General features: G+C 41.8%; 1 protein-coding gene across 2 annotated transcripts in view; it reads left to right on the forward strand.

Moving 5' to 3' along the window:
• Positions 1-2,872: 2,872 nt before the first annotated feature.
• Positions 2,873-21,771, forward strand: part of USP24 (ubiquitin specific peptidase 24) — a 109,122-nt gene continuing 90,223 nt past the window's right edge. The window contains exon 1 of one of the 2 annotated variants that reach the window (XM_074961674.1): positions 2,873-3,193. In XM_074961674.1, the coding sequence (XP_074817775.1) occupies positions 2,873-3,193 (321 nt within the window). The remainder of the gene's footprint in view (positions 3,194-21,771) is intronic. The other variant, XM_074961675.1, reaches the window with a different exon arrangement.

Here is a 21,771-nt window from a genome sequence, read left to right on the forward strand (position 1 = left end):
ATATCACGTGAGGTCTTAAATGAAAGCCAACGACATGTTGGTCATTAATATTGTTGTGAAATGTGAGTACAGTAACTATATAAGGAATTATGTGTGTATATTGAGAATATGTTCCTAAAGTCTGTATCAAGGCAGAATTGACAGACAGGTTTTCTGTCATAAAAATGATGTTTATCACCCGTCTCGCTGGCATGTAAGTTAAGCATATAAGTTAACACAATGGAGACTCACTTACATATGAAGTCAATGGGAGGGTTGTGAACTCAACAGGGAGGCAGCACACCAGAGAATATGCTATGAGGGTAGGGGTCATCCAAATTCTGAAGTTCAGACAATGAACTTTGGGGAAAATAAGGAGAAAGCAAGGAAGACAACCCTTTATCCTGCACTGAGCACATAACTGGGTAATACAATTACATTCACGAAAACAGGATCACAACCTGCCATCGTGGGAAATGCTGCAAAGAACATTTGGATGAGATAAACTTCTTTAGACAGAAAGTTCGCCTGTTAGGTTTAGTCTCTAGAAATCATGTTATAAATATACATGTTTTATTTGACCCTTTTGTTCCCTTTATCCTTTTTCATTGTCTCTTGTATCTTGAACCTTTGATAATAAATGTATTGTTGTGCTTCCTTGCACCCTCCAATGCCCTTCTGGGTCTCTAGGCACCACATTCTCTTTGCAATGCTCCATTTGGGCGCGTTTGCTCAGCTAACCTCCTCCATCTGGGGCATAAATTCCTTCTAGTGATATCACAGGAAAAATGTGTGCAACTTGGGACCCACAACCTTCCTGGAGGATTATTTGACATCCTCCCCAGCACCTCCACTGAGCTGTAAAACGTGGTCTTTGCCTGAGGGCAGTCTCCAATGAACCCTGTCTGGTGAGATGGTAAAAGGCACCTTTGGGACTGGCACTCCTGGTTTCTAAAGTGACACTGCACTGTTATCACTCAGTGCTATCTCCACACTTGGCCAAAATGTCATCAGTTTGCCCAATATAAAATTACAGCTAGCTAGTTTCAGCACTGCTTGACTATAATAGAGCATCTATCACTACAACTGAGTCCACGGCATTCTGCTTCCCTACTACTTCTGCCTGCAAGCCAATAAGGCATGCAAAATTACAGATGTAGTCTGCTGAGCTGAGTGCTGGGCTTCCTCTGTATAGCCTTAGGCAAGTCACTTAAACTCTGTGTGCCTCAATTTTCCCATCTGTAAAATGGAGATAAGTCTGACCTACTCACAGTGTGTTGAGGACTAATTAATGGTTGTAAAGTGCTTCAAAAATGAAAAAGTGAAATGTAAGCACTACTGTAGGTAATATCATTGACTGAAGAGTCAACATTCAACATATTAAATGGATCAACCAGAAATGCTGGAATTTTTCTGGAGCCTGCCATATTTGAGCCTCGGAAGCTCAATGAACTCTAGTACCTCATGACTGGAGTCAGTGTGAATGAAAATGCCCTACCTTGTTCTGGAAGGTGAATTCCAAAACATCTCACAACTTCCACACAATTGATTTGTACGTAGTTCCATTAAAAGAGTGAGAGGAATTAGAAAGTCTATATTGCGTGACTTTTTCTGCCCATTGGTTTGTTGACATGAGGAGTGTGATGGCTAGTGACATACTGAAATACAAAATGAGTCAACATTATGATGTCAAGTTGTCCCTTGTTTCACCTAAAAACTGTGTCTCTCAAAATCTTGATCTTCATAGATAAGTACTGTAACAAATCCAAGGTCATCTGGGACATCAGTGTCACTGCATGCCATACCATGGCCACTTCGAATTTCATAAAGATAGTGAAGACGTAGACGATCCTCCCACTCCAAAAGCACAGGTCCTACTTCTTGAGTTAAAGGAGACTCTTCATTAATGGCTAGCAGTACAGAGCCTATGACATACAGTTGAGCAATTCTAATTATAGTCAGTAGAGGATACATACACAGTACTCAGCTCATTACAGCATTATAACCAATGCCTCTTTCTTACTTGTAGTGTTCCTGATTTTAGGATCAGCTTTTCCAATTTCCTCCTAAATTGCACCCACAGGGTTTGCCTCTACATCTGCAGAATCCACCACGTCTGCGCCTGTGCTCCTTGAGCCTGCCTGACCATTTGCACACGTACCTCACATTTACCTCTGTCAAGTCCTCATTTATGCCACCAGTTCTGCCAGCCTGTGCAAGTACAGGGTTTATGGGCACGGCAGAGATGGGCACAAATAAGCAAAGCAGGCAGAGGCAGGTTTGGGAGGCTCTTTCCCAGTCCTCGCTGCCCGCCCTCCAAAGGACAGGGTGGCATTAGTCTGGAAAACTCTCGTCCACCTCGCTTTCTGTCTCCCCCTAGCAGCCCCCTTCTTCTCTCCTTGCCTTGCAACCTCCTCCATCAGATCCCTGGCAGCTCCCCTCCATTACCCTCCTCCTCCTCCTCCTCCTCCTCCACTCCTGGGAGCCTCCATCCCACTCCCTCAGCCTCCCCTGGCACCCCCCTGCCCTGAGACCCTTCGCCCCCTCAGGCTCCCCAGGAGGCGGCATCCACCCCCTGAGAGCCCCTCCCTCCTGTCCCCTCTCCCTGCCCCCGCAGCAGCCTTTTCAGGTTCCCATGGCAACCTCCTCCTCCCTCATACCCCGCCCCTGCCTCGCCTCCATTCATGCCCAAGAAGCCACGCCCCTCCCTTGTCACGTGACCAGGGCCCCAGGCGCGTTCCCCACCAGGGCTTTCCCGGCCGCTTCCGGGTGGGTGCGGGGCTCGCGGTCCTGAGGCGGAGGGGGAAGGCGGCCGTCAACATGGCGGCGCGCAGAGCGGGCAGCGCCTGAGCCCGGCTCCCGGCCCCGATCCCCCCCCCCCCCCGGCCCGGCCATGGAGAGCGAGGAGGAGCAGCACATGACCACGCTGCTGTGCATGGGCTTCTCGGACGCGGCCGCCATCCGCAGGGCCCTGCGCCTGGCCAAGAACGACATCAACGAGGCCGTGGCGCTGCTCACCAACGAGCGGCCCGGCCTGCACTACGGCGGCTACGAGCCCATGGACAGCGGGCAGGGCCAGCCGGGGCAGGGCGGGCACGGCTCGCCGGCGGGCGGACAGGGCTCCCGCGGAGGGGACGGAGACGGCGGCGGGGGGAGCGGCGGCGGCGGCGGGTTCGACCCACCTCCCGCTTACCATGAGGTGGTGGAGACCGAGGTGAGGCGCGGGGGGCTGCCTGGGACGGGGCCCTCACCGCTGCCTTGGCTCCCGGGCGAGCTGAGCGCTGTCAGCCGGTGCCGGGCTGCGCCTAACGGACCGGCCGGTGTCGCCTCATCCCCGGGTTAACGGGCCGATCCCCCGCAGGGGCCCGGCCCGGGAGGGTGGGATAGCGACCCTGTGAGCAGAGCCCGTCCGCTTTGCTCAGCTCCCACCGCTCGCCCGGCAGCGTTGCGGGCAGCTCGGCCACCTCCCAGCCCCGGTGCCCAAAATACCTGGCCGGGGCCCCGGCATCTTGGTGTAAGGGTGCCGGTCGCTAACTCCACCCAACCTGGATGACTAGGCTACTGGGCCAAAGGCATCGGGGAGCTGGTAGGTTTCCAGTGCTGCGTTGGGGCGGTTCCAAAACTCAGTGGGTGCACGGGTGAGTGCTGCTCCCTGATGTGCTGGCAGAGCAGAGTCTGATGGTAGCTTTAGCTTCTCCCACAATATGGATCCTGTTGTAGGTTGCCCCCAAAATGGAGCAGCTCTACCCGTGGCATGTGGTAGCCAGTTTCAGCCATCATCAGCTCAATTAATTCAAGGTATCGCTGCCACCGCCCCACTAAAAGCGTTTTTCTCCTCTTTGGTGGTTGTGGAGAGAATATGCCGTATTTATTTATTTTAGTTTCTGGAAAGTGAAGTGCTTGCCATTCGCTCTAAGCATTTTAGGAACACCGCATTATCTGGCTTTGCCAGGCTTATTTTTTTTTCTTTGCCTCATTGCATCAGCCAGGTGGCTCTACACTGTAATGTTCTTTTATTATTATTATTTTATTTGGTTAAAAGAAAGAAAAAAGAAAAATTACAGTGTGATTACCTTGGTTTATGTTGCACAAATCAAAATAGAGTTGGGTTTGTTACTGGATGCTAGGTTAATACAGATAGAAGTAATGGAAATAAGAATAAATGACAACTTAAAAGATGGTGAACTGGAATAAAAATGCTTTAAAATATTGATTTTTCAAACATTATAATTTAAACTTATCTGTATTTCAGAATAGCTTTTTGATAAAGGTACTGAAGAATACTGCCCCTTCACAACTTTGCCTCTTCCTACTGGTCTGCTTTTGTCTCTTCTCTCATCTCTCCTCTGTCAGTTATGCCAGCCTTATGTCGTCAACCCTTATGCCAGCTTCTCATGCAAACCTCTTCATGCCTCCTGTGCTGCTTCTCGTGTGGATGCCTTCTCTGACCTTACGTGTAAAGCCATTACCCTTTCTTCCCTCAAATCTGAATTCAAAACTCACCTTTCCCATGATGCCTTTAAGAAATGAGGCAATAAATGTCTAGATTGTTGAATATAGGGGGGTGGCTGGTGCTTATCTCTATTTTTTAATGTTGCTATTATATGCGTGTGTGTGTGTGTGTATATATATACACACACAAGCTGTACCCCTACTTTCACTGCATCACTTTACTTAGGCATATCTTAGGAACGTGAATAGCCCTGTTGAACTCAATGCGTTAAATCTTCAGTAGATGTGCTTTGATGAATTATCTTACATGCATAAAGTTACTCATGTGGAGGTGTCTGCAAGATCAGAACCATATATTGTTTGAATCAACAAAGTTACAATGGGTAAACCACAAACTGGTTTTTAGTGTCTGCCTTGGAGAGGCTGGTGGGGGACGGGTATCGTGATCCCAATATGTGTGATCTCTTGTCAGTAAGCAGTTTATGACCAAAGAAGGGATATTTAATGTCTTTAATTTCAAATAAACGTGTGTAGTTACACATGAGATAAGATGCTTTTTTCAATATGATATTTAAAGGGACACGGGCCATTTAAACATTACATTTGTCTTTTTTTAACCTATTCTTGTTACAAATGATATCTAAGATTATGATACTACCTCTGATAGAATAGAGGGGGGAAATTCCTTTGCTTGTGTATTTGATGCTTTGTGTATAGTGAACTTCACTGTTTCTCTTTCATAGTAAAATATTTCCCTTTTAGTGGTAGTGTTACAGAAACTAGGGAAACAGAAACAAAATACGGAAAATATGACAAATTGCAGAGGGTTTAGGAGCATTTGGGAGTACAATTTCAGCAATAGGATCCACACAGATGCAAGGGTTCTTCCACACTGACAGATCTGATTACAAGATTGAGAGCCTAATTTTTTGTAATGTAAAAGTCTTACTCACAGGAATAGTTTAGGGAACAAAATTAGATGTTTTTGTATTGCATTGTTACGGTTCTTTACTTATTCCAATTTTTCCTCTTTAAGGTATGAGCTGTGACCAGCTATTGTATTTTGTGTTCATTTTTTTTAAATTGTAACCTGGAGCATTCCTATATATACTCATATTAGGAGACTACTATAAAAGACACCTTCTGAAGCAGAGCTTCAAGATATACAATTGGTTAAAGAGACAGACCACTGAGAAATGTTTATTTGCAACATAAGATGCTCTTTCTCTTACTAATGCTAGCTTACATTATTAAAAACTAATACATTTTAAAATCCAGTTTACATTTTAATTTGTTTTTCTCATCTTTGACAATGAAAATTAAGTTCTTAATGTTCTTAATGTTGCAGTGTTCAGGTTGAGCAGGACTGGTTATGTTTTATAAAAGCTTGTCTTTACAAAATTAAAATTTTGGCCAAATATATGTTGATGCTTTTTCTTGTTTCCTAATAGTAGTTTTAGATGCCCCCTTTGTGCTTCAGCTGAGTTGTTTCTGGGATAATTTTAATGAGGTTTTAAATAAGGTGTTCTCTTGAGAATCCATGAAACTTTCCAGAGAAAAATATTTCCACAGCATTTGGATATTCCTAGAAATGCCTATATATTATGTTTGTTGTGATTACTAGAGTTGCATGTTAAGCACTTGTATTGACAATTTTTGATAAATAAGCAAGGTGATGGAATTTAGAATAGTCCTATAATTCACTTGCTGATTATGATGCATGCCATTATGGTGGGTTATATTATTGCAGAATTCCCTACCCTAGCTACCAAAAAAGTCTGTTCAACCATCATCAACTCCATCCATCTTGGAGATATATAACGGGGAGCCTGTTTGCTTGCTGCATTATCTGCCTGTGTGGGCATGGAGTCCATTAAATTTAAGGCTTAAAAAAAACCCAAAACACATTTGACATTTTGGAGACATTTCTGCGCTCTTAATTCCCCTTATACTGTCCTGTTCTTTGAGGCCCCATGGGACTGGGGCTTTTGAGCCTGAGGCTTGCAAGAGGAGATTGTGTCTGTGTCTTGGTGGCTCTGGGGTTGTGGGATCTCTTCTCTTTGGAACTTATGGTAATAACTTAATAAGTCCTCTTTAGAAATTCAAATCCTTTTTTATTTCAAATCCTGTTTTAGTATGGCATGTTTCTTATTTTTCTGATTTTAAGGTTTATTCTCTTGAATTACAAATTATAAACTTTGATTCAATGATTAAAATGCCAAAACTGCTTGTAAATATATGCTACGTACATTTAATAATAAAGTCAGTGATGATGTGCACTGTAATTGCATATATAATATACTTGTTAATTTGTATTTACATTGCACGTTAAGGATATGCAGTCTAAAACTAGACAAAGCCAAAGGATGAGAATCTAAAAGTTGGAGTGTTCAGATAAAATCCCAAGAAAATACAGGAAAGGAAGAATTTAATCAGGAAGGTAATATCTTGATCAGGAATACTCTGTAGTACATTAATAAAAGTGATGTAATTAATAACATCTCTTGGTTTAAGCTTCGTGGTGAATGGGTGAGTTTCAGTGAGCAAGGGTCTTAAACATTTGTTATGTGGGGAGAAGAGCGAAGGAACTTTCTCATCCTTTGATGATAGTAGGGAGGATTGTGACTGTTATATTGTTACCATCCTCTAAATGGATCAGAATAAAAATTCTCCTGTGAAATCAGAAACTGATCTTAAAGAGAGAATATGGTGGCGGTGGTAACTCTCTTACTCTGGTTATTGAGAGGAAAATTTAGAGGGCTGGGAGCTCATTATATAACTTAAACCCTGCAGTATGACAGAATAGTAACATGCTGTGTGCTTCACCCATACTAGATGCACTTGCTGATCTGCAGTTTTATGTGTTAGTTTCATTTCCTAACTTTGCAATTAAAAAGAATCTGGAATTCATATTAGTTTTTCAGGTTTTTTAGATAGGAATTTCCTTGGTGCTCACTCCCTAGTATCTGAACAGTTCACATACCTGAGGTGTTACTGCATTTTTCAGCTACCAGTCTAATTAGCAGTGATGGCTGGGAAACTGAAACTATGTGCTCCAGTGTCTGATTCTTGCTGTAGTCCTGAACCAGTGTCATTGCACACCAAGAGCCAGTAGTACAAAGTTTGATCAGTTTCATCAGGATAAAGGTGTGTACCTTCTATCTCTGAATCTGGTTGTTAGTTTTGACCTGAATTAGGGGTCTGCTGCTCTCTTTCTCCCCCCTCTTATCTTCTCCACTGACTGACACTTGTCTCGAGTGCTGAGCAGGGCAGAGCTGAGGCCCTTGCTCAGTACTGACTTCAGGGGGACTGCAAAATGGGATCCTCCAGCTTGGGGAGTACTGAGCAGGCCTTGCAATTCTTGAGCATGGCCAACCCTTGAGATGGGATAGCAAATATAAAGTTCTGAAATGTATGAGATATGAAAAGACAGCACGTTTTCTGTTCAGCATTTACTTCTGGCATATAATGCTGTTTAAAAGTCAATGAAAACAAATTATAGTAATAGCATTCAGCATACACTAGCATATTTCTGCTGTTTCTGTTGAACTTCATGTTAGCATTTTAAGACTTGCCAGAAAGTATGCACGGTAGAGTAATTGCCTCTCTGTTAAATCTATTTCTAGATTATCACTTAACAAGTGGCACACAGTGCAGGGATGTTATGCTTTTTTATCTAGATGGTATGTTTCAATACAGTTCATGAACCTGTGGATGCAATTTATTTTTTACTACAGGATGTTTTTCTCTAGACAGAACTGTGGTGGTCTGGTGAATTACATTGTATTAGTGTGTTTGCCTTAAAAAAGTTACCATTTTTTGTAATACAAAATGGAAGAGCTTCAGGCATAATATAGGTTACAGAATGGGTTTGTATTCCACATTTTCAGTTGGAGTTCTGTTACCTCTGTATCATTCATACTGCAGGTGTAAATAGATTTATAAATGATTGAGTGCTTTATGTAGTGGTGACTGTGAAGGCAAATGTGACCATTATGCAGTCGCTAATGTACGCAGAAACTTGGATGTTAGAATCTGTTACGTTGAGTGAGGGAGAATGTTGGCCAGAACAGAGGTTCGTTCACCTTTTTTCCTTTTGAAGATGACATGACACTGGATACGTGTTGAATGCTGGAAGCATGTCACTTTAAGATAACATGAAGGATACCAGATCAGCTGCCCCTTTTCTTCCCCCCAAGTACTGCAGTGTCAGCCTGGGAGGGGATCCCTGATCATGGTGTGAGGCATACAGTTTTCATCTAAAAAGAAAAGGAGTACTTGTGGCACCTTAGAGACTAACCAATTTATTTGAGCATGAGCTTTCGTGAGCTACAGCTCACTTCATCGGATGCATACTGTGCATCCGATGAAGTGAGCTGTAGCTCACGAAAGCTCATGCTCAAATAAATTGGTTAGTCTCTAAGGTGCCACAAGTACTCCTTTTCTTTTTGCGAATACAGACTAACACGGCTGTTACTCTGAAAGTTTTCATCTACTAGCCCAGTGGTTCTCAACCAGGAGTACGCATATCCTTGGGGGTACAAAGAGGTCTTCCAGGGGTTACTCAACTAATTTAGATCAGTGTTTCTCAACCTAGGGGTTGCACCCCTAGGGAGGTCATGGGTTGGGTTAGAGGGTTGCAAGCGCAGGGCTGGCATTAGGGAGTGGCAAGCAGGGCAATTGCCCAGGGCCCCATGAAGCTAAGTTACATGCTTCAGCCCTGCTGCGTGCAGATCAATCTTCAAACAAGGCTCACAAGTGAAAAACAGCTTGAAATATCACGCTGAAATGTAAGTACAATATTTATATTCAAATTGATTTATTTTATAATTGTAGGGTAAAAATGAGACAGCAAATTTTCCGTAATAGTGTGCTGTGACACTTTTATATTTTTATGTCTGATTTTTGTAAGCAAGTAGTTTTTAAGTGAGGTGAAACTTGAGGTATGCAAGACAAATCAGACTCTGAAAGAGGTATAGTAGTCTGGAAAGGTTGAGAACCACTGCACTAGCCCAGAAGTAAGGCTGCTAACACTGAGCCATCCTGACGCACTGAATATATTTTGTATGTCATGGTTGAGAAAAAGGGGAAAATTATAAATTCCTCTTTGTATGTAGACTGAAACTTGAACTATACAGCAAGCTAGTTTATTTACTTAGAGTGAACTAACTTTTAACTAAATGTCATTGCAAATAGGTGAGGCCTATCGATTACAGTTAATCTTGTTTGCATCTTCATACGCATCTCACCAAGAAAAATAAAAATTGAATGTCAAAATTCAAAGAAGTGCCTCCCCCCCCCCCCCAAAAAAAAAGTTTGATTATTTTTGCTACTCTTCTAAAACATAATTAAGTATCACAGTAGGGTTTCGGTTGCCCCAAAAGGTCCTCCCTGTATAAGGCAAAACACCTTGGACCAGCTAAGTTATACCTGCTTATACAAGTCTTGATTAGGCCCTGTTAGCATAACATAAATTGAATGCATATTAGATTTACTCCAACCGGCAGACAAATTGATTTGGAAAAAATATAGAAATCTGCACACCACATTCTTTAAACATGGATTTTAAATTAAGCTGTTTTCACAAGAAGTATGAAGTGTTTACTCTTTTCATATATCTCTTGCTGATCATAATAGAAGCTGTTGTACATGCTTGAAACAGGGTTGTGAATGAATGATGAAGATGAATGTCAATTTTTTAGCAGCAAATCTACATACTTTCTGATACCACTCTCTGAAGAGAAAGTGAGCAAAATGTGTAATTCTCTGTCAGGAGATTGACTTCTGTAGAAGGAAAGGAAGAAAGCAAGAAAACTCAAGAAGTCTGCTTGCCATACAGACTTCCTTAAATTTGAGCATTTACTGAGCCATATAGGAAAAATTCTTCTCCCCTTATGGCCCAGTATTGAGTATATTATGATAAAGCCTCTCCAGTGAAAAATCCTGTCATACTTAAAAGCAGAAGTGCAATATCTTTTTCAGCTTGATTGGCTTTTGTTGAATGTGCAGGATCCTACTCAACCAGCTTCCTTTTATTCCTACTAACATTGCAAAGTGAAATGTGTAGTAAAATTTTGTTTTATAGTGATGTCTTGCCTGGGAGGGAAAGGCTCAAAATGGAGCAGACCCACCAGTGTGCAGAGACCAGATGCAGGGATTCTGTAGCGAGGAGCAGCAAGGGTTTTGGTAGGCAAGCCAGGAGAATGCTGGAAGCATGACCAGAGAGTCCACAAATTCTGTGTGATCCAGTAAGAAACCATGACTGATATTAAACTCCCGGAATGGAGGAGCAACCATGCATGTTATAATGGTTGTAGTGTCTCTTTGGATATTCTCTTACTCTGTTAAATGGTTTTTAACCATCATTACTGTGATCTTCTTGTTAAAGTGTGACTAATAGATTGTATGCCTTCTAGCTGTCCCTGACTCACTTTAAATACGTCCTCTCTTCGTCAATTTGTGATGTATGAGTTTTGGTTCCGCTTTATACCGTATTGCACGAGGATACCGTTGTACTATAGACTCATCAAAGATTGTTTTCAAAGGTAGTTTTATGTTCTAGGTAGAATTCCATCATTCTGCCAACATTCTTCCCACGTTCTACCTCATAGAAAAGAGGCTTTGTAAGGAAAATGGGCCAGTAACCTTTGTGAACAATGTGACAGCAGCAATTTTTCACTAGCTATACTGTACGCATCTCAAAACTGTGTTGCAATAATGAGGCGAGAGAGTAGTTTTTGTGTTTAACGGTAATGTGACTCAGGAAGTGTGGATTCTGTTCCTGGCTCTGCCACAGATTTACCGTGTGGCTTTGAATATAGTTCTCTGTGCTTTTGGATTCCCTCTGTAAAATGAGAATAACGATACTTGTCCACCACATAAGTGTACTGTGAACGTTAAGGCTTTTAAAGTGCTTTGACATCATTGCATAGAGGGAGCTATATGTTTGCAAAGAATAATTCTTTTGTCATGTGTGATAAATCTTAGTCTTTAACTAAACAAGTGTGTTAAATTTAACCCCATGATCTTGCTGTAAATTTCAGACAGTCCTGTTTATTGCACATAGTGATTTTGAATTATACAACATGAAGATCTTTGCATGTAATTCTGGAAGTTTTTACAATGTGTTTTACATAAGAATTGGCCTTGTAAAATAATTAAGTAATCAAATAAAGCTTTGTGGTGGATGCTGTCATTAAATTCCTGTCTAGCTGCCACTTGATAGCCACATGGCAGTAGAATTTTAACACGCTTCCAGTTCTCTGCACTTGCATTTCTAAAGATACTTAGTAAGCTAGAGTATGTTTCTTGGTTTTGCCTATTTAAATTTTTCAGCACTTTTTTTTTAAGTAACTTGACATATCTTTCACTGTTTACAAATCTTGATGGGCCAAGAGTAGAGACAGATACCAAGAAACTACTTGAAGAGGGTAGTACTGGATGAGAATTAGACTGAGTTGCTAATGCTAAATTCTAGCTTTGTATTCAGAGGACTTGCAAATCAATTGGCATGTAATCTGCAGTGTATTGAAGTAGTTGTCACATAAAAATTAATGCTTTTAAATTACTAGATTGACTCAGGACACATGTTATAGAGGTGATGTTTGTAGTCCATGCAGATGAGAGGTTGACTTCTCAGCTGGGCAGGAAGTCTCTTTGATATAACATTCTCTAGCTGCATTTTCTGGTCATCTTCCCAGTCTAAAGCACTATTCTGTGGCAGATGTTTAATAAGGAAGTGAAATACTGAAGGAAAATGAGGATAAAAACAAATTGCCAGTGTTAGAAGTTAATTCCAGCAGATCATTAGGAATGCTTTTGGATTAGCAAACAGTAGCTCTTTGTAAGAAGAGGGCTGGGAGGGTAAGGGAAGTGCTTATTTATTTGTAACCCTTATTTTCAGAAGCACTTGGGTATGTTAAATTTGCAATAGGAATAGTTTTCAATATGTAAGTTTCTGCCACACTCTGAGCCAAATGCAGAGGAGTCTGGGGTAGTCTGAATTTACCTTGCTTCTTCAGCTCTTCCACTTGCCTTATTTACACTGATGCAGACTCCCTTTCTACTTGCACATGCTTCACTAATGTGAAGTTTACACCTCCTTGCTCATTGTCTCTGTATGTGGCCTGTGGAGTTTAGGGAGCCTAGCATGGTGTAGTTCGCAGGCTGTAGGGGTAGAGGAAAGGAGTGTTGTGGGGGGAAAAAGAGCAGCTAATAGAAGCGTGTAAGAAGATGAGTTAAAGAAAGCCACCCCCTACTTAAATTTACATTTATCATAGCTCCTTGCTGTGTAAGTTTCGTCATTAGACTCCTTTTACACTCCTACATTAGTAGGTGGGAGTAAGTAGGACTAAATATCTGAGTTAAGCTCCATGTATGGAGGCTTAGAACTGACGTGATATATTATTATTCTCTTCATGGCAAGCAGGATTAGGCACTTGCTGATTTTCATAAGCAAGATGGCCTAATGGCTAGTGCTACATACTGAGATTTAAGAGAAATGTCAGTTTTGTTTTCCTTACTAATTTATTGTGATCACCCTAATTTAATACCTCGTTTAGAATCCTGAAAATCTTTCCCTACTGACTTATTTTGTCACTGGGCAAACATTTTTATATCTCTAGTGATCTTGCAGCACTGTAATGTCAATACCTAGTGTCCTGGCAGAAGCAAATAACACTACTGATGATGTGTTTTTTGTTTTTTTTTTTAAATTCTGGAAATCTGTCATTCATTAAGGCACAATATTTAATTCCTACTAAAGATTGTTTTTTGGAGTTCTGGCAAGCAGTATGTTTGTGTGTGATCACTCCAAAATGTTTTATAATTATTTACTCCTCAGGATCGGCGCAATGATTAGTCTATAGAATTGCATCTATGAATGTGGAATATACCTGTACACAATTCTGTTTAAAATATTTCTTGTCATAGTATTTAAAACATTTTCACCTTCAGATATGTTTTTACATGTACATGACATATACACAGCCACAGAAGAAGCTTACAGTATCAATGGCATTCCTTGTAATGGCTTTATTTTCCCCTTTCCTAGACTAATGCTAGTTACCTAACTTTAAAAATGAGGCCAAACAATGTTTGCAATAGGTGCCATTGTACCTCCTGATCTCTCATGGTTTCCAGGACACACGATGGTTACGCTAAAGCAATGGTTCTCAACCTGTTTACCATTGTGGGCTGCATATGCAGCTCTCTGTGTTGTTTGGGCCGTATCCACACGTACTACCTGTATGGCCCTGAGGATGTCACAGGCGCTGCAGCTGTATGCGGATTGGGCTGCAGGTTGAGAACCACTATACTAAAGGGATCAATATTGCCCTTCCTTAAGCCACACATCTCCCAGGAAATCAAATATGTGCAAAACATAGGCTTAGGATCCCATGGTCTTTTTTTCAGCTATAGCCCTACTAATATTTGTGCACTGTGCTGGACTCTGAACATCTAGTCAGTTGGGCTGGGGAACACTGAATGGTAACGTCACACCATTACCCTGGAAACCAGGAATTGCAGTTCCCACCAGTACTCTTATAAAATTTTAATTAAATAAGTTTAATTTCTAGACTGGCTTTGGGCTAAGAGGATTTCCTTTTGGAAGTGTGTATAGCATTCCTGTATCCAGTCTTATACAATACACTGGCTTTGTTTATGTAGCTTGCAGTTTTGAATGAAAAATAGGAAATCGAAGAAGATGACTTTATTGGGCCTAATTTTTAATAGTTATTAGGGATTGTAACAAAGAAGATTAAAAAGAACAGGAGTACTTGTAGTCTCTAATGTGCCACAAGTACTCCTGTTCTTTTTGCGAATACAGACTAACTCGGCTGCTACTCTGAAAGAAGATTAAGCCCACTGATAGACCCTTGGTAACAGTCTGAAGCAGTGGTGAGCTGGAGCCGGTTCGCAAGGACCAGTTGTTAAATTTTGAAGCCGGTTTAGAAGTGGTTGTTAAAGGGGTGGGCAAACTCCTGCCCATGGGCCACATCCGGCCCGCGGGACCGTCCTGTCCGGCCTGCCTGAGCTCTCAGCTGGGGAGGCTCCCCTGAGAATCCCTTTTTTAATTTTTACTCACCCAGCGGTGCTCCGGGTCTTCGGCGGCACTTCAGCAGCGGGCCCTTCAGTCGCTCCGGGTCTTTGGCGGCACGACCCAGAGCGACTGAAGGACCTGCTACCGAAGTGCCGCCGAAGACCCAGAGCGACTGAAGGAACTGGTTCTTCAGCTTTTGGCAGCTCATCACTGGTCTGAAGTAGCCTCAGAGCCTATATCTTGCTCTGTGTGTGTACACTGACTTAGAGGCTTGATGGGAGCATATTTAAATTCACCTGTAAAAAGGATCCCAGTTAGCTTCAGCTAGATGGAGCTAGCCCTAAGACTTCTCTTGTGAACTGAAAAGCAATCCTCATATACAAGTGCTACTAAATGTTAATTGCTTCCCATACCTATGTTGCAAGCTACACTTACATTTGTGTGTAATAGCACAAATTTGAGCTAAAGGAGTTGACTTTCTGTAGAAATTTAGGTAAATCATCCAAATGCTTAAGCAGTCTAGGACTTTTTTGGTATCACTTTGATAGCAGAACAGCAATAAAGTATAACCTTCCTGACTTTGCTAATCAGCTAAAACTTCATAATTTTCACACATGAAGCAGTCTCCCTCCTTTTACAAAGATGTAATAGCAAAGTGCTGTAGTGGCTTCTTGTCTTGCTAAAACTTAATTATTCTAACCATATATATGCAGAACACTTATCTAAATATTATGAAGTATTATCAACAATTTAAGCTAGATTGCACTCTCAAAATAAATGAACACTATATTTATAGTACATTTTGGCATGTACTATACTTACTAACTGGTAAAATTCTTGTAAATCACAATGGGTCTCTGTCACTAACTTGCACTAATGAAGTTCTGCAAAGTTTAGTTTTGATTCTCTGAAGATTAGAAATGGATGCCAAGTTTGCAGTGAGCAGTATGTATTAGATGAATTTAGGGTAATGTTGGGAGTCGAAAATCTTTGGTTCTGTTCCCAGATCTTCCACTTGTAGGACTTTGAGGAAATCACTTAACCACTGTGCTGATGTCCACCAGTTTATAAAACGAATAGAAGACAAACATTACATCTCACTTTATAAGGTAGACAGTGTTTTGAGATATTTGGTTGAAATTACTGTGTAACATGCAAAAAAGTGACTCTGGGTGGTTGATTTTAAAAAAAAAAAATTCAGCTTTCAGCATCTGCCATAATAGATCCTAGACTCAGAGACCAAAAGGTGGATTTGTAAATTTTTTTTAAAAATTGAGGTCCCCAGACAGACTGCAGAACATACGTGCTGTCTTAAATATGAAAATTCCTCTGGATAGCTAACTAGAAGAGGAACTGGAACTGTCATGTGTCGATTTCAGGATTCATTTCTGTCTCCTAGGTTGACAGACATCAAACATTACAGATCAGGGAGCAGAGATAAATGCTCCCTGTTTTTATGAGTATCTGATGTAGTGCTTTTACACTGCCTTTCATCTCAGCGTCTTGAAGCATTTTGCAAATACTCATGAATCGTGCCTCAACACACTGAGGTAGGGAAGTACCATTATTGCTATTTTATAGCTGAGGAAACTGAAGCATCAGGAAGCTGTGACTTAGCCATTGTCACTGAGCCATGCCTATGGAAGAGCTGGAAACAGGTTCCATATGTCTTGGCTCCTCATCCTGTGCTTCTTAAGCACTAGGACGTATTCCAAATGTGTTACTTACTGATCTTAAAATGTGAGTTGCGTTTACATATAGGCACAGATTGAAATCACTGGGGAAGTCTCTGAAACAACAAATTGAGGCACTTAGATCTGTTTTCTTGGCCGTGAGACGTTCCCTTCATATTGTAAAAACCACAGATTTATTAGCGGGGACTAGTGAGACTTTTAGGTTGACCGCTAGTATTCATCCCAGGTCCTCAAAGGTTCTGGTCCCCCATTGCTTATTGAAAGAAATATGATTCCATATCTGTTTCTATTTTAGGAACTTCATTAAAAGTCTTAAAGTAAAACTAAAATTAAGAAAACATCACCAGAGTTAAGTTGCTATTAATAATACTAAATTACACTAAGAATAAAATGCTTTGACTGTTAAATCAGAATTAAATTAACAAATGAAATCTTAAATTAATCTTAGTATTGGATAAGTATTGGATAAGTGTTAAATTATCCATTTAATACCAAAAATATTTAATACTTTTAAATTCTGAGAGGGAGTTGAGGAAGGTGGCTGTCTGATTATAAATCATAACTAGAGAATTTTGCCAAAGTCAATTAAATCTACAGTTGGGTCTCAGTAAATAGTGTAATACTGAAACATGCGTGCATAGTGCATTTCTGCAGGATATCTGGCTCTCACATCTGCTATTAAACCCTAATTTTCAAGAGCACTACACTAATGCTTTTTTTTAAAAGTTGAATAATAAACCATTTGAATTAGTATCCAAGGATGATATTAACAAGAAGCAGCCATGCATTTCTAGGGAGTTACTACCCATTTCAGGTGTGTTGTAAGATACAAAATTGAGTCCTTGGTAGTATAAACTACTTGAAAAAGGCAATAATATTCCAGAAATGAAGGGTCTGAAATTTTACTATTATGAGGTAGAAGCTGACTTTGCCTTGTAAGCCATTTCTGTGTTTGCTAAAGGCCGACGACATAGGCTTGACATCACTTGTAAAGCTGCTTTTGTGTCTTGAACACTATATAATTACTATTTAGTTGTTTGATATCTTTTTGGGGCAGGGTTTTAGCAGAAGAAAAACTCAGCTATATTTTCTCCAATCAAAGGAATATGACAAGGGATGCTTTCCCTTTCCCAAAATGATGGCTTAATTTATTAAGTCAACTTTCTAACCACCCAACATCACCATTTCCTCGTGTAAATGGCATTCCTTTCACTATACTGTTAGTGAAGGTATGTGGCTGACCCCCTCAGAAATACACAGATTGTTGGGGGAATTTGTATTTAACATCTCCTCTCTCATTTCCTCAGTGGTACTGACTTAAGTGATCACCTTCTGTTGTATGGTTTTTAATCTCTGTGGGGAAGGAAGCATAAAAGGTCAGTACTGCTGAAAGATAATAGTGACACACACAATGGACAGCTGAAGTCCTTTAACATGTTCAGCGTGGGTAGTAGCAGTTGAGTATCCATGCCAATTTAAGAATAAGGACTGGTCTACACCTGAAACTTCGGTCGACCTAGCTAAATGGCTGAATTTTTCACACCCCTGAGTGACATAGGTCAGCTGACCTAAGTCCCAATATAGACACTTCTAGATCGACAGAAGACTTTTTCCATGGACCCAGCTACCACCTCTTGGGAGAGTGGATTTACTACGGCGACGGAAAAACCCCTTTCATCGCCGTAGCAAGCGTCTGCAGTTCTGCTGCTGTAGTGTAGCTATGTTGCTGTAGTGTAGACACCGTTAGCCTCTCCTGAAACTGCCAACAAGATGCAAACTGATGCCAGCAGTGGATTTATTTTTTTAAAAAACACTGATGCTTATCCACTAAGAAATGGACTGAGTCCACAACTCACTTCACGTAAACCAGTCACTAAAAGGTCATTTTCAGTCAATACAAGCCTGGATAGGAGTCAGATCGATGACCTAGGTTCTGCACTGATGTGCCACTGACACCTCTTTGAGTTATTTTTCTTTTTTACTGGACTAATAATTATCCTATCTTGTACTAGAAAAAGATGACTCATTTTAATAAATGTACAATCTTTTTTTCTGGTCTACATGAAATGAGTTGTGGTTTCAGTCCATTTCCTGGTGGATAGGTGGCTGTGGTAGCACCCTGTTAGCAGTGTTTGAAGAGGCCAAGTCTTAAACTGGTGTGAAGGTTCAGCTGTACTACTTACATTGTATGTTTTAGAGTGTTTAGACTCTCAACCTTTCCAGACTACTGTACCCCTTGCAGGAGTCTGATTTATCTTGCATACCCCAAGTTTTACCTTACTTAAAAACTACTTGCTTACAAAATCAGATATAAAAATACAAAAGTGACACAGCACACTGTTACTGGAAAAATTGCTTACTTTCTCATTTTTACCATATCACCTTGATCGATCAGTCCTTCAGCCCTCATACAGATTGTGCCAATCACAACATGCCTTCCATTCTTCTCATATCCTGGCCTTCCTTTTTCATGTGCGGCCATGTATTTTCACGATAAAATCTTCCATCTCTTTGGAGGTCGGGCAAGTGGGCATTTCGGTTCCCAGGGGTACCACTCGGCGACAGCTGCAGTCCATCGATAGTCAGTGAGCCTCGCTATATGCCCGGCCCATCGCATTTTACTATGCATGCTCTCAACAACAACATCCTGCACTCCACTCTGCTGTCTGATCGCTTCACTGGGGACTCAGTCGCTGTTGGAAATTCCCAGAATTCTTCTTTCCATCGCCCTCTCCGTGACAGTCAGTTGCTGTTACTCTGTCTTCGTCAGCTCCCATGTTTTGCTGCCATACAACATTGCTGGCAGTACTGTTGAGCTGAAGAGGCTGGCGCATGTTGCCTTGTTGGTTTTTCTGCTTGCTTTCTTCACGAGAGCTCACCTTCCTGATCGTGGCACATGTTAATTTCTTGGCCAAAATAGACATATTGCTCAACTTCTACTTGTTCTCCTGTGATTTTTATTTGGGCTTTTGGCAAGGTATCAGACCACATAAATTTTGTTTTGGAACTGTTAATTTTCAGTCCGACTTGGCTGCTTTTTGTGTTGAGTTCTCGCAGCATTTTCTATAGTTTGGTAGTATTTTCTGCGATCACACAATATCGTCCATGAATCTGAGATGGTTTAAGTGCTCTCCATTGATGTTGATTCCACCCCTTTAAATCATCTGCCTCGTTACCATTTTGAGGCAGGCTGTTAAGAGTTTCTGTGAAATGGTGTCTCCTTATTTCACACCTTCCTTAACTGGGATGCGAAGGGGAATATCAAATAAAGTTATATTTGTAGTGCAGTCAGAATTTGCTTCCTTTAATGGTTTGATGTAGTTTGTGTCGATGCCCTGCTCTGCAAGAGCTGTCAACGCTGCATTGATCGCTGTCAAACGCTTTTCATAGTCGACGAAGGCAGTACATAAAGGGAATTTGTATTCCCTTGAGCTTGTTCAATCGCTGTTTTATAGTGAAAATATGGTCCGTTGTGCTGAAATTCTTTTGAAAGCCTGCTGCTCTCTGGGCTGCTGCTCATCCAGACTCTGTGAGAGTCTGTTTGTTGTTACTTTGGTGAACAGCTTGTAGACATGTGAGAGTAGGTATATTGGACGATAGTTCTTTAGATCTTCATGATCGCCCTTCCTGTACAGCAGAATGGTGTTGGACTCCTTCCAGCTAGATGGTATCTTCTGCATGTCCAAGTAATGGCTAAACCTCTGAGCAAGGGTTTCCCAGAGGTCTTGGCTTCCAGCTCTTATAATTTCAGTTGTCAGTCCATCTTTATCTGGGGCTTTTCCTTCCTTCATTTGGTGAACTGCATGTCAAACTTTGCTGACAAGGACTGGGAATACGTGCTCATTGGTTTGTTGAAGTGTTGGTACTGGGACATTTATCTGAGAGGCGAACAGTTTGGTGTAGAAATCTTTGCAGACTGCTTTCATCACTGTTCTGTCAGTTACTGGTTTTCCCTCCCTGTTCTTCAGTGCCATTATTGTATCATATAATTATAAAATAAATCAATTGGAATATAAATATTGTACTTACATTTCAGTGTATAGTACAGGGATGGCCAAACCTACTGACCCTCTGAGCTGTGCATGACAATCTTGAGAAGTTCGAGAGCACCTGCAGTCCCGAATCCCCTCCCCCTCCCCTCCCCACTGCCAGAGGTGATGCATGGGGGGAGGCGCGTGGGGTCATATCTCCCCCGCCCCCTCCGGATTTTTACCAGGATTTGCTGGCTCTGCTCGGTCACATGATGCTGCCAGGCCCCCTCCCTGCCAGGCAGCTGCTGGAGCCAGCAAGCTGGGAGCTATGGCCATGGGGAGAGACAGTGGCAAACAGCTGGGAGCTGCAGGGAGAGCTTCTGCTTTTACTGCTGCCTCTCCCTGTGGAGCTAAAGCAGCGCCTCTCCACACGGAGCTAACACCTGGAAGTTGCAGGGAGGAGCTGCTGGGGGAAGCTGGGGGGGCATGCCTGGGTGTGTGTGACTTAAGCTGTTGGGGGGGGCTTTAAATTGTGCCCCCCACTATCAGTAGGCACCAGTTGTCTCGCACAGAAGGTCCTAGACCCACCACCCTGCCATGGGGAAGAAGCCCGAGCTTCTGGTAGGCAGAGAGTGGGGGGAGGCGTCGGGGGCTCCGTGAGCCACACTTTAACTGTAAAAGAACCGCATGCAGCTCATGAGCCACAGTTAGGCGACCCTGGTATAGTATAGAGAGAGGTATAAACAGGTTGTTGTCCGTATGGAATTTTAGTTTGTACTGACTTCGCTGGTGCTTTTTATGTACAGACGCTCCCTGACTTACGCAATTGTTCAGTTCCAGAAAGCCTTGCATAACTCTAATTTTGCATAAGTCAAACGTATACCCGAACGTTACGCCAAAAAAGAAACCAACCCCAAAACCCTCCTATTTCTAGCTTATGGAACTTTTTCCATAAGTGTGAATTTGTGTAAATCGGGTCTTGCGTAACCCAGGGAGTGTCTGTAGCTTGTTGTAAAACTAGACCGATATCTAGATAAGTTGATGACCCCCGGAACTCCTCTGTGTACCCCTAGGAGTACATGTACCCCTAGTTTAGAACTACTGTTTTAGAGCACTTGTGTTGTCAGTTTTGTCTCCAATATCTTTCAGCATAATAAATTCATTAAGGGTATGTCTACTCTGGGTATGAGCTACAAGGTATAATCTCTGGCCTGAGTAGACCTATTCATGCTGCATCTGATGAACTAGCACACTAAAAAAGGAGTGTAGCTGCCGTGGGATGGGCTAGCTTCCCTGAGTACATTCTTAAGATCTCAAATGGGATTGTGTTCAGGGCGATTAACCCATCCCACCAGTTGTGCCACTGCAGCTACATTTCTGTTTTAAGCACACTAGTTCTATTAGAGCTAGCATGGGTATGTCTGCTTGAACTGAAAATTACACCTTCCAGCTCCGTACATACGCTTGGACTTTCAAACTCCTCTTACCTAGAAAGCTTACTAATCCTCCTTCCCCCCCCCCCCCCAAAAAAAAAAACAAACTAATTTCAGACATAAATTACATAGGAATGTATTTACCACATCAGATCAGGCTGTTTCAACAGCAGTGGCCAACACCTGATGCTTCAAACGAA

The sequence above is a fragment of the Natator depressus genome, chromosome 8, assembly GCF_965152275.1.
Source record: "Natator depressus isolate rNatDep1 chromosome 8, rNatDep2.hap1, whole genome shotgun sequence".
Classification (NCBI taxonomy): Eukaryota; Metazoa; Chordata; order Testudines; family Cheloniidae; genus Natator; species Natator depressus.